This window comes from Bufo gargarizans, chromosome 3, assembly GCF_014858855.1.
Source record: "Bufo gargarizans isolate SCDJY-AF-19 chromosome 3, ASM1485885v1, whole genome shotgun sequence".
NCBI lineage: Eukaryota > Metazoa > Chordata > Amphibia > Anura > Bufonidae > Bufo > Bufo gargarizans.
In genome coordinates, this window is record NC_058082.1 from 490,823,608 (window position 1) to 490,837,739 (window position 14,132).

Sequence of the window (14,132 nt, forward strand, 5' to 3'; positions counted from 1 at the left end):
AGCGCTTTGCTGTAGGATTTATCATTTTTGAACTACAACCATTTGAAGATAGCAACCGCCAGTGAAGTGAGCAAGTTGGAGCAGTTTGTTTTTAACCTCTCTTATCTGCCCTTGCGCTACAGTGAGTTGCCATAGGAACCCAGGTGTGTGCGAAGCCAACAGAGTGACAAAAGCTAGAGTGTGAGCTAAAATATCAGGACATGATTTCTAAACTGCCACCACTCCTTCATTTTCAAGCCCACCTACACAAATCGGCTGCTAATGTTTTTATAAATGTATGTTTTAATGTAACTGTGAAGCACTTTGGGCAACTACATTGCAATTAAATGTGCTATATAAATAAATAAAAGTTGAAATGCATTTCTCACTCTATCAAGCTTGCCATGTGCACTTTTTAAATTTGATCAATCAAACACTCCACATAGTTACTCTGCCCACTCCATAAAGTTACTCTGGCCATTCCAATCTTTCCACAGTTACTCCAGCCACTCCAACCACACAACAGTTACTCAAGCCACTCCACCGAGTTACTCCGTCCACTCCATTTGTAGACTACTGGTGGAGGCAAGAACACTTCACACGATTTCCCCAGAAATTGTAGCTTTTCTAGTTGTACCTGAACCAACTCATGTGTTATGCTTTTTCACATAAAAACTTTCCAAAAATTGTCCCTTATCGGAGACAGATAGTGTTTAAATACACACAGCATTATTGGAATAAACGGGTATTTGTAAGGACCAGGCGTCCAAAAATTTAGCCTTAATGGGGGCAGATCTTTGCCCCATTTATACAGATACACATATTTATGTCAGAAGAAACAGTGAGCTTGTTCTGCACAAGTGTCCAAAAATGATGCATTAACAGAGGCAGAATCCTTGCCCATATTTACACACACATGTTAGTTGTCATAAGAAACAGTGGGTTGTTCTGAAGTTGAACAAGATAGGAAAAATTATTTATTTTATTTGGGAGAAGCAACAGTACAGTTTGAATGTAGAAAGGATAAGGTTTGTAGGAGTAATAGTGGCATCAATAGTAGCATCAGCAGTAACAGCACAACATGGAACAGACAAAGCATTTTATGTATGTGTCAGGGGTGTATATAGGGGAAGCAGCTGCTTTGGGGCCCCAACTGAGAAGAGGCCCGTCCAGTAGGAGGGCTAAAAAAATGTATTGCCAGGGCCCCCTTAACAGCATTATTCAATGATATTACATACATAGACACTGTGTGTAAAAATCCTTAAGTATTCATGCCTCATTTATTTTGAAAAAAGAGATGATTTGTACATTGGCAGAGGACATCTTTGTCCGTTTGGGAGTGATGACGCCATCTGATGTGCTGAAAATCCTCTGTAATATGACAATGGAGGCCAAAGAAGTACAGTACACTGTTTATCCTGCAGTTGTCCCTACTGGCAGAGCTAATGGCCTCTGCAAAGGCCTCTGTACCCGACAAGCATCTCTAATGTGCTGCCACTGCCTGACTTCGAAACAACAGCACATGCTGCCTGCTGAGGTGGTCTAGATCAAGACAAAATCATTCACAGCTTTATACTGCTCACACAGACCCTCTTGTATATGCAAGGTGGAATTCCAGGAGCTGAAATAGCGCAGCAGACTATCACTGTCACTGCAAGTAAAGGAGGAAGTTCCTTGCCACATAAGAATGGCTGACATGTGTGGACAGTCTCCTGGACATGGCCAGCACAAGCAATGGAGCAGAAGGTGTCAATAGGACTTGACCTTGTTGCTGTGGTGATGCTGTGGTGATATTGACCTAGTGGGACTTGAAAGACATGTACTATCCCTGCCAATAACAGCTGCTCCAGGTGAGGAGTTAAGCTTGCTCTGGCCACACATTCTATTATTGATGGCTGACGATGAAGTTGAGTAGTCTGAGCAGAAGAAACAGTATCTGATGATAATGACGACAAGGACACTACTGCACTTCGATGCAGACTGACTGCTGCAAAAGAGACCAGGAGAAGGAGGACACTCTTGTTATGCTAGCAGGTGGCCAATTTTCCAAACGGATTGGATGATGCCTGTCACGGACTCACTGAGACATACTGACGTCCCCGCAACTGACAGGTTTCCTTGTGGATCAATAGGGGTCTGTGTTGTTTCTGATACTGGCCACACCTCTAACATCCAGGTGTTGCTATTGTGGTCATTTAACTTTCTTTATTTAAAGTTGCTTCTCTCACAATGCTGTGCGGTTTATATGTTCAGTGGCATCTGTGGTCTGCTTGTGTTTAGTTCTCGCCTGAGTTCCTGTTGCTGCCATAGCTACTAGAAAGTTAAATGTTTCCTTTCCTTTTTGAATTTTGTTTTGGTTTAGGCTACTTTCACACTTGCGTTCGGGGTTCTGCTTGTGAGTTCCGTTTGAAGGCTCTCACAAGCGGCCCCGAACGCATCCGTCCAGCCCTAATGCATTCTGAGTGGACACGGATCCGCTCAGAATGCATCAGTCTGTCAGCGTTTAGCCTCCGCTCAGCAGGCGGACACCCGAACGCTGCTTGCAGTGTTCGGGTGTCCGCCTGGCCGTGCGGAGGCAAACGGATCCTTCCAGACTTACAATGTAAGTCAATGGGGACGGATCCGTTTAAAGTTGACACAATATGGCTCAAATTTCAAACCGTCCCCCATTGACTTTCAATGTAAAGTCTGGACTGATCCGTCCGAGCTACTTTTACACTTAAAATATAATGCAGACGGATCAGTTCTGAACGGATCCCATCGTCTGCATTATATGAGCGGATCCGTCTGTGCAGACCCCAGACGGATCCGCTCTGAATGCAAATGTGAAAGTAGCCTTATCGGTGTTTTTCCCCTGCCCTTTGTTGTAGGCCTGAGGGAGACTCCTGTTTATCCTTCCTTTCTGGAGGAAGAGGTAGTCTCAGTCTTGTCACTATCTCCAAGGTCTTATAGGGTGAGTTAGGACTCTAGGTACTCCTGCATATGAGCTCACCTATCTTTGGGGTCTGTTCATACTGATTAGAGATGAGCGAATTTTTCAAAAATTCAATTTGTCCGGTTTGCCGATTTTTTGGGAAAATGTATTCCTATCGAATTTAGCTAAAAAACGGCTATTTCCTGGCTGCACAGAGCCTTTATAGTGGTGTAGAACACTGTGCCTTGCAGTAACACGCATAGGGAGTCTGCTGTGGTAGTGAAATTATACTGTGAGTCAGTTTGACATGCAGATGACAGGTGCACACTTCACTTATTATCATGTATATGAGGGATGAAGTCACCATTTGTGTCTTCTACTGTGGATGTCGCCTTTTCCCTGCACTTGGTTTTATATATGGATTGTCATTTATTAATTGTGTTAATAAAATATATTTATATTTCATGCAGTCTGGCAATTGTTTAATTGGCATATACGTAAAGGACACACAGTATATTGTCTTTGACCGTAGTTACAGGTACCGACCAATTTTCCCAAAAAAGGCTGTTTCACAAAAAAAGTTCACCACTGAATGGCTAATCGATATAATTCCTTATCTAGTAGAGGTCTAAAGTAAATTGACTTACTAATGAATGAACTCAGTGGTCTCTAAACTGTATATTAACTGAGTGTGCCTTATTATTGGAAGTTAAAATGTAACCTTTCTTTCTAGTAAAATAGATGAAACACTAAATGAAGTATGTGACTGCACTATTTAGGGGGTGAGCAAAGGGATATGGTTACATATATGGCCTGATTCAGTTCCTTTTAATTAAGGGGGAGTGGCCTAGTAATAAATAATGAGGCGGATACCTCTAGCCCTATGCACTTTCCCGTTATCAAATAGTCTATGGACAGGGAATCCCTCAATGGCTGTGATCGGAGCATCCGCCCTGAGAAGGACGACCCCCCAGCCTCTGGAACCTCAGACCTGTGCTAAAGTTCCCTAAACGCTTACTTCCCTAGTAGATCTGTTCCATCAACCGACGCGTTTCGCCAAGTGAAGATTGGCTCTTCAGGGACATAGATATGTTGGTATCGCAGAGCACTATAAGCAGTGGCAGCGCTTCTGCTTATATATACGGCAGTGGCAAAGTATTCACATGCTGGTGTCCTTTTTATGGCGCTAGGCTCCAACTATCGGCTTAACCATCCAATGGGCCTTGTAGGTGTGCCGCACACAGACTACTCCCACTAACCTGCCAACCAATTCCACATGGAGACGCGCAGTCTCAAGGCGCCGCCTACTACCGGGCTGGGCTCGCTCCGCTACTTGCCGGAAGTGACGTGGTCAATGGGCGTACATGTTACCATAGGGACCTTTCTCCGCATCCCCGGCTGATTCCAGACTCTGCAAGTCTTTGATTACGATCGCGTTGTATCAATGTCGTTTGTTTCATTTTTTATGCACAGCATAGAGGAAAAAGAAAGTTATTCTAACAGGCTAGGAAAAGCCCGTATTACATTAACCCTGTCTGTCCCGATAGCTAAAACAGTTACATAAGAACAAAAACAGGGTATATTAATGAATCTATGTATATATTCTAGCCAGTGGCTAATTTTCACTATTCATCGGCATTGTTTAAAGAAGCAAGTATTGTTCGATATTAGCAAACATATTTTAAATGGTGCTGATAATATGATAGATATGTTTGAATCTGGTAGAGGCGGTGGCATCTGGGTACTTTTCAATTTCAACCGTGTGAATGGACCCTCTGCCCTATTTTTCTCCCCTTCCTCCGTCAAATTAGCGAGTGTGCGTGTAGCTTCTACGGTAATTCCCGGGGACTCATATTTAGCTCATCACATTTCTTACGATCTTGTAGACAAAAATGTTCATGCCACAGCAGTTTCCGTGTAAATAGGGCTATATCTTTACTCCATTCAAAAGTGTCATAGCGAACTGTGGGGACAAAGGATAAACCCTTACTCAGAAGGGATAGGTCACTGGTAGTCAGATTGTATGAGGAGAGATTAATGATTTGCAATTTACTAGTCGTGTTTATTTGCCCTCCATATCCCCCATACACTTTGTTTCTCAACTGGTAAGGCGTCTGTGTGGGGGCCTGGGCCAAAAAAGTAGAAGAAGAGGCTGATGATGAAGGAATAGGTGTAGGTCCTGGTATGGTACATGTTTGATATCCCTCACTATAGGTATTCCTACTGGCGGCTCTAGATCGACCCCTTCCTCCTCTTTCTCTGTATCTCTGACCTCTACCTCCTCCTCTTATTCTGCCCTGTTCAGTTTCCGAACCCTCTGCTTCTGAGGATGAAATTTCACTATGTACCTCTTTCTGTTGAGTCTTGTTGAGGAAAAGGTAAGCCCTATTTTCTTTAAATTCTGTGGAGTCCCTTACGTATTGCTCATGTTTACGTTCCCTAATAGTATAGTGGAACCTATTAATAGTGTTTTGTAGGTACTCCTCCTTTGTTTGAAATTGTGCCTCGTCCTTAAATTTCAGCGCCTGTGTTTGAACTGCAAGGCATGTTGCAGTAGTATAATGTGTTCACTAACACTGGTATAAGAAGTCCATTTTTGCAGTAAAATTTGCTTGAAATACACAGTATATTGCAATAATATAATATGTTCACTAACAAGAGTATAAAAATGCAGTTTTTGCAATAAATGTGTTTGAACTATATGGTATATTGCAGTCATAAAATACGTTCACTAACATGGGTATAAGAAGGCAGTTTTTGTAGTAAAATATCTTTAAACTATACAGTCTATTGCAATAATGTGTTCCCTAACGTTAAAAGGTGTTTGAACTACAGTACATGGTCTGTTACAATCATGTGTTTACTAACATGGGTATAAGAGTACAATTTTTGCAGTAAAATGTGTTAGATGTAACTGCCCGTTATCTTGTAGTAATACACAACATGTCCAGTAACATGGGTATTATGCACTAAATTACAAAACAACAAACTGTAAATTTAAACAGGTTTTTAGAAAAAAAATTGTAATTGCTCAGTGTTTTTAGCAATGTATATGCTATTGGGGTGCTGAAAGTAAGTCTATAAACTATACAAACATTTTTACAAAAAATAAAGCTGGTTGCCTCTTATTATTTTCTTACAGGATTTTGTAATGCAGAAACACAAAACTCTGAGTGCCCAGTCCCTTACTCTCTTAATATGCTTTCCCTGATTAAAGTCCATGTTTCTGTAATAGCTTCTTTTCAGATACTGCCATAAGACATAATTTCAGGTCTCAAGTTGAATGGCGACTTGCAGAAGAACCTGGCTGAATACTTCCCCTTGGTTGGCTGATCAGGCTGCCCTTCAGCCTTTAAGCCAATCAGGGCAAGGTCTCCCCCACTTCTTTCCAGTGTCATGTGATCCTCCATCTTCTTTCTCCCTGTCAATATTCACAGTAAAATGACGCTGGTCACCTTTTTTATGCGATTTGTCTGAAAAGAATTAGGTTGCTGACACATTTTTTGTGAAATTCGTAACTAATCCAGTAAGATTAAAATTGATTCACCCATCTCTAGTCTGGGCTGCAAGACCACTCACAACCACAATATAATGTAAAGTGTGATGGACTCTTCAAACAGCTGATTGGCAAGGGTTCCACTGGTCAGAGATTGAGCGCCTATTCTATGATCCCCCAAAAAACAGGGCTTTATGAAATACAGTATATATATGTAATGACACTATTGGAAGAATTGGCACAGTGGTGGGAGGTATACAAAATTATTGTAAACTATTATGTAGGATATAAAGTAGGATATAAACATACTTACCATGGAAGGCTGGGAGTATACAGAAACATTTTGCACGGAGCGCTACATTTATTACAGAAACAAACCCTTTCAATAATTATGGCTAACCAATCAAATACCAATATTAGAGTTGAACGAATCAAATCCAACAAAGTGGAATTCGATCCGAATTTCAGGATAAATTTGATTCTCCCAAAGCCGAATTTCCTTGTGCTTCGTGGTAGCAAATCGATTAAACCTGAAATAGTGTAAAAAACAAATAAAATCATACTTCCATCCTCCATTTGCTCGCGATGGGCCGGCCGCCACCATCTTGGTTAAAGATCTCGTTTGAAATTCTGTGCGTTGTGATGTATGGCTCCAGATCTTCAAGCAAGATGTAGGTGGCCAGCCTATCACGAGCAAATTGAGGCGATAAGTATGATTGAAATTTTTTTTTCTGTTAATTTTACACTGCTTTTATTCTCGGATGACGCGGTCATATATGAACGCGGCATCTGTAGGGCACAATGATAGGGAGTGGCTATATCGCAGCTACTGGTCATTGCACCCACTACTTTTTTGGGAAAATTTGGCGAAGCAGCCGAATCGAATTTTCCAAAATTTCGCTCATCTCTAGCCAATATTTTAGTAACGAGTTTCATAGTCTGCTCAGACTCCCTTTTCTAGCCAAGACTATTGAGGTTTCCTTATCCCTTGTGAACTCTTGGTACACCATTGTATGAAATTGAAGCTATTATTATCCCACAGCTCAGCCTGACTTTCAGCTTACACAAGACATAACTTCTCATTAAGGCACACTATAATTTCAGCAATTGCCTTGATTTAAATAAATGCAATTATTCAGTAATGAATAAGGCTCCAAATTATAGAAGACATGCCTGACACCGACTCCATAAATTACCTGAGATGTGCAAGTGACATCATGAGTACTCACGTCATATACCCATCAGAATCACAGACCAATTACGGGATAGAACATTTTGTAATGTAGAATGCGCACAACAAGTTATTGAAAAATGTTTCTTTCTTCTTTCCTGAGATAAAACATCAAAATTCAGATTTATAGTGATTATAGAATAGCTAAATGGATCAACCTAAATCTAAAGGGTCAAAAACAGTGGTGGATGAGACAGCTAAAACTTACTGTTACTTTTTTACTATTAGTATTAGTTTTAGGTTATATTTTTCTGCCTTTTTCTTACAGATTTACAGGTCAGCGGTTGTGATTGGTCTCTCTCTACTAATAAGACCAACCATCGTACCGATGCCTTTGACAACGAAGCACTCATCCTCAGGAGAGGTCAACCCTTTACCATCACATTGCATTTCAACCGACCTCTACAGTCTGGAGAGAATGTTATATTCATAACTGAGACCGGTAAGAGAAATATAAAGTTAATGGGTTTTACTTTTCTGCTCCCTCACACCTTCTCAAAATAAGCCTAAATTCATTTGATGCCGATGATAATTTTGGAACATACACTACGAATTTCTGCCAGTTTGAAGAATTACATGTGTTATTAGCCTGCCACTTAAGTGGTGCTTGCATGCCATCCATCACAGGTCATGTGTATCGCATGCATCTGTAAAGAAGTTATGCCAACAAGGCACTTTATATTCTGCAGGCAATATATTACACCAGTCTGACCTGCCTCTATACAAGGGACACATATGTGTTGATTCTTACTATCATGGTGACATCTATTCCCAAGTGGACATTTATGGCATATCCACAGGATATGTCATCAATATCTGATCAGTGCGGGACACATACTAGTCAACTCCTTTCTCAACAATGGGACCCTATATTGTGTGCTGCAGTGAATGGAGAGGTGGCTATGCATGCATGGCTCTCTCCATTTACTGCAATTTCAACAGTAGCAACATTTTTACAGTAGCCAAGTAAGCATGCTGAGCTATTTTCAGAAGTCCCATTGCAATGAATGGAGAGAGTCATGCAATGTGTAGCCAACTCTCTTTTCACTGCAGTGGGAGTCGGTATCCCGCTGTTAAGGTGACATGAGGTGGGACTCGCACCGATAGGACATTTATGTCCTATCTTGTGGGTATGCCTTAAATGTCCAGATGGGAATACCCCTTTAGCGGTGTGTTCTACAAACATGAAGCATAATTATCAAGTCGGGTCACATCTATGTGCATGATAGAACTTATGTAGCTCTCCTGTGCAGGACTGTAAAAAGGGACCCTTAAAATGGTTCTCCAATTTGGTCAACAGCAACTTACTACAAAAGTACCTTACTACAAAAGTCACCTCCGGGAACATGCAGCAATCAGTTGTAGTCTGTAGGGAAGCACAACAGTAAACGTTAAATTTCCAGTGAGTATTACACTGTTCATGCAAACCAATGGGTTGTCTCACTAACAAATCCCATCTTGCAGCTGCTCTGAATGGAGAGGTCATGTTGCATATATGCAGTGGCGTATCTTGGTTTTGTGCTGCCCTAGGCGAGACTAAACTCGGGCACCCCCCTGATATAAATTTGACCCACCCCTTCCTGTCAAGGCCAAACCCCTTCCTCTCTAAACCTCACCCCTTCCTATGTGCCATCCACAGATTCCCCCTCTAAACAGTGCCATCCACAGATCCCTCCTAAACAGTGCCATCCACAGATCCCCCTCCCCTAAACAGTGATATCCACAAATCCCCCTCCCCTAAACAGTACCATCCACAGATCCCCCTCCCCTAAACAGTGCCATCCACAGATCCCCCTCCCCTAAACAGTGCCATCCACAGATCCCCCTCCCCTACACAGTGCCATCCACAGATCCCCCTCCCCTAAACAGTGCCATCCACAGATCCCCCTCCCCTGAACAGTGCCATCCACAGATTCCCCCTCCCCTAAACAGTGCCATCCACAGATCTCCCCCCTAAACAGTGACATCCAGAGATCCCCCCTAAACAGTGACACAGATCCCCCTCCCCGATGCTCACAGGAGTACATTTATAAACTGTAATCAGTAATTTTAATCATCGCTGATCTCTTTACTTGGAGACCTTACTCTTAGCTCTGGTACCAGCAGGCAGTGCGGTTGGCGCTCGCTCACTGATGTCACGCGCCTGCGCCGCATAGTGGGAGGAGCAGGCGCATGACGTCAGTGAGTGAGCGCCGCCTGCACTGCCTGCTGTTACCGGAGCTAAGAGTAAGGTATCTAAGTAAAGAGATTAGCGATGATTAAAGTTAAAGTTACTGATTACAGTTTATAAATGCACTCATGTGAGCGGCATAGCCCTGTATATTCTAACCCCCAGGCAAGCGTCCCTGTCACCATGGGAACGCCTGGGGGTTAGAATATACCATCGGATTAGAGTTTTCATGATCTCACTGAGGCATATAAGACTGATGGGACAAGGGGCAAACAAGGCATTTTGCCGCCTCATTGGCAAATGCCGCGTCTGCCTCGTGATAGATACGCCACTGCATATATGGTTGGCTTATTCACTTCTAAGGAGGTTTTGAAAATAGCCAAGCAGGGACAGCTCCACGTTCATGTTGGCCCTTGGGCGATAAGTCTTAGTGGGCCCCCTTGTGGCATTTTTTTTACAATTACATGTACCCCTGTGGCTTCCACACCGTATAAAGACCCCCAGTGGCCCCGATACAGTATAATGACCACTAGTGGCCCTTTACACAGTATAATGATCCCTCAATGCCCCCACACACAGTATAATAAGCCCCACTGGCCCCCCACACAGTATAATGACCCCACAGTGGCCCTCCATTCAGAATAATGACCCTTAGTTGCCCCCATTCAGAATAATGACCCCCAGTGGCCCCACACTGGGGGTTATACTGTATAGAGGAGGCACTGGGGGTCATTATACTGTATGGGGTCACTGGGGGTCATTATACTGAATGGAGGGTCATTGGGGATCATTATATTAAATGGGGGGGCACTGGGGTCATTATACTGTATAAGAGGCCCTCACTAGCTAGAACTGACTGGGCCCTAGAGCTAATTTTTGTACGAACCCCTCTCATACCGCACCTCCGGTGGGTTCACATCACGCCTATATTAGGCGTATTTATGACAAAGATTGTGGCGTAAAGGTCCTTTGGGCCACAATCTGCAAATTTTCCCCACTCATGTCAGGTCTAAAAAAGGTGGCATGGGCAGGGAAGGGGACACAGTTATGGCCATACAGTTATTGGATAACACCACCATACAGTGACTGGATACTTCCATGTTGTGTCTGGATAAAACCGCCATACAGTAACTGGATAACACTGCTATGCAGTAACTGGATAGCACCACCATACAGTGACTGGATAAAAGGGTATAAGAGAGCACTTTACAGGGCACAATGCAGGGTATAAGGGGGCACAGTACGGGGTGGGGTGAACAGTCACGTGACCCTGTGACATTAGAAGGTCCTTATGGTGCATGAGGTTTACACACCACCATAATGAGAGGCAGAGGAGTGAGACAGGTGACTTGGACACTGGATGGACAGGAGGGGTGGACACAGCAAATTGGTGGAATGAGGTCTGAGGGGGATTCATACAAGAAGTAGGGGCAGGAGGTCTGTGCAGGGCAGCAATAGGAGATAGGAGGGTGAAACAGGAGCTCTAGATACATGAGGGGGGAAAGGAGACAGCAGGGGCTCCATGAGGATGAGATAGGACAGGATATGGGGGGCAGGGGCAGGCGTCATGGAGGCAAACTGCGTAATGAGGCAGAATAACAACTACATAGCATGAAGCTGCTGGTCTGCTACAGCATCCAGCAGCAGCTTGAAGAGTTCCCTGACGCCCCCCCCCCCCCCCTTGTCCCACAGAGAAGAGACAGTCACAGTGCAGACTCACTCACAGTGGCTTCCATGATAGCTACATCCCTAGTTAGCAATGAGCGCTTCCATCTTGCTTGGCAACTTTTGGAACTCCCATAGAAGTAAATGAAGAGAGCTGAGTATGTGCAGCCATCTCCCCCTTCACAGCAGTCGAAGGATAGGACCTGTGCTTATCAGACATGTGTGGCATATTCCGTAGACATGCCATAAATGTTGAAATGGAAATACTCCTTTACCTTAAATTTCCGGATGGGGTGTATGAATATCAATTTTCTAAGCTGTACATCCCTTTAGTAAATCCATCATTTAACATTTATCACATTAGGAATAGATTGAGTTTAATTAACTTTCGATCCCGGCATGGACAAATGTCAGTCATGACTTGACTTCTACAAGCTGAAGTGTCAGATCATTCCATTGATTTTCAAGCTCACCTTCATACAGCATGCTAATGTGTCTTTAACCTACTGTATTCGTTTCATGCAATGGACATAAGAAGTGCTGTTTCAAAGTTATTACCAAGCTGTATCTGGATTGTCAATCTAAAAACCGTAGCTCAAACCGATTCTCAGTACAGGGCTAACTATACTTATAGTAGCCATTACAGTTACTACACCCCCAGAGGTAGCAATGGGGCACGCAATCTAGCTCTAATAGGTGGGTTGCCCTTTGTGCAGAAGAGCTGATCAATGACAATTACAGGTATGGCTATCCTTTGTTCAGGGACCTTTCTGTGAATGTCCATAGTGTCTGAAGTTTCCACATAAACTGATATGATATCCATCATAAGCTAAAGAGGACCTGTTACCTCTGCTGACTGTATGTTTTAGTAACTATTTGTATCCTCCTTGTAATAACAATTCTATTATAATTATTTGTTGTGCCTTTCTTCTTTTAAATTTCCAGCAGTCTGCAATGAAGCTATAACTGGTGTTACCAGTTGGTGGGGTTTCAGACTGTGCAGGACACACACCCAACTGGTAATACCGAGCTAGACCTTTATTGCAGATTGCTGAAAGTTCATTCACACACTTCTGTCAGGAATAATAGAGAAATGGCACAACTTAGAGTCATAAGAATATATGTTCCAGAATTGTTATTACATAAGAAAAGGAAAGTAATTATTAAAACAGACATGTCAGGAGAGGTGACATCTCCTCTTTAAAGACTATAAATGAGGCTGACAATGTCTCTTTGCATTGCAAGACTTAAAGTGACCCTCCAGTTCCTGGACTCTTATTCTGCCATCCAAAAGACTGAGACTGTAAGATGCAAATGGTGCATCAGTAGCCTAAGACACCTGCTACTTGTCCAGCCCTGTTCTTGGATTGCCCAGCATTGTTCATGTGAACAGTACTGGCCAATCCAAGGACAACGGAAGAGTATTGGGCTACCACATGCGCAGTATGCAGACTGAGAAGTGCTGCTGCCATCTTGGATGACAGAAGAGGAGCATGGGAATTGGTGGACCTGCAGCTGAAAAGATGAAATGGAGGTCACCAGGTAAGCGTTCAACTTGTTTCCCAATTATTGTGAATTTTTTGTTGAAGGTCATTTTAATACAGATATTGTTTATGCTTGTTTTCTCTAAAACCATGAGACCAGTAACAACTACAATTAGCCAGGTGTGGTCTCCTACTGTTCAAACTTGATAAGTGTAATGCTAAATATCTCCTCATACAAGGTCCATCTCCATCAGAAGAACGCAAAACAAGAACTACATTTTCACTCTTTGAAAATTCAAATCAGAAGTCATGGAGCTCAGTCTTAACATCCAGTAACTCTAATGCCTTGACGGTGGCTATCAATAGTCCTTCTGATGCAGTAATTGGATATTATATCCTTAGTGTCTCTAAGAATACCGGAAGCATGCAGGCAGCGTCTCCACAACCTATTGGTGGATTCTACATCCTCTTCAACCCCTGGTTACAAGGTACAGTCTTTCATACCGGTAATCTTGGTCTACTCTTATTAATTGATATAATGCTCTTTTTGACCATTCATCTGGCCAATAGTAGTCTATGGGCATGTTAGATATATAGCTCTTAACACAAGTTTGACTTGTTTATTTCAGAAGACGACGTGTTTCTAGTGGATGAGAATGAGAGACAAGAATATGTTCTAAATGAAAGAGGGGTGCTATTTATGGGAAGTGATACTGAAATGTCGTTTTTGACTTGGAACTACAATCAGGTATGTCCATTGCTTTGGGTTTATCTGCATTAAATGGTTTAAGTGTAAATGATAGAATACCTGCCGTTGTTCCGGCGCTGCTCAGGTCCCTCTCCACTTCCTGTTCCTAGCTTATTTTGCATGCAGAAAATATCTGCTCAGCAAATCATCAGCCATAGCAGTGACCCACTTCAACCAGTGATTGGCTGAGGGGCTTCTTCCTAGCATTTCCTGTGTGTCGACCTGGGACCAGGAAGTGGAGAGCAGTGTTGACTATAGTGTCACGGTCTCTCCCATGACAGGGGTCAGAAGATCTAAGAGACTGGCTGAATGTCATTTTTTCTGACAGCCTCTTTGGTTTCACTTGTTTCTGTGTTGTTGATGGTTATGACCACACCTCTTGTCTCAGGTGTAGCTTAGTGGTCATTCCAACTCCTCTATTTACTCTGGTCTCACCCATCATGCT

At 42.9% G+C, this 14,132-nt stretch overlaps 1 protein-coding gene across 1 annotated transcript in view; it reads left to right on the forward strand.

Annotated features, from left to right (window-relative positions):
• The window catches only part of LOC122932485 (protein-glutamine gamma-glutamyltransferase E-like), a 74,486-nt gene that overhangs the window by 13,458 nt on the left and 46,896 nt on the right, over positions 1–14,132 (forward strand). The window contains exons 2-4 of the mRNA XM_044286918.1: positions 7,889–8,062; positions 13,179–13,427; positions 13,569–13,687. Coding sequence (XP_044142853.1) covers positions 7,889–8,062; positions 13,179–13,427; positions 13,569–13,687 — 542 coding nt within the window. The remainder of the gene's footprint in view (positions 1–7,888; positions 8,063–13,178; positions 13,428–13,568; positions 13,688–14,132) is intronic.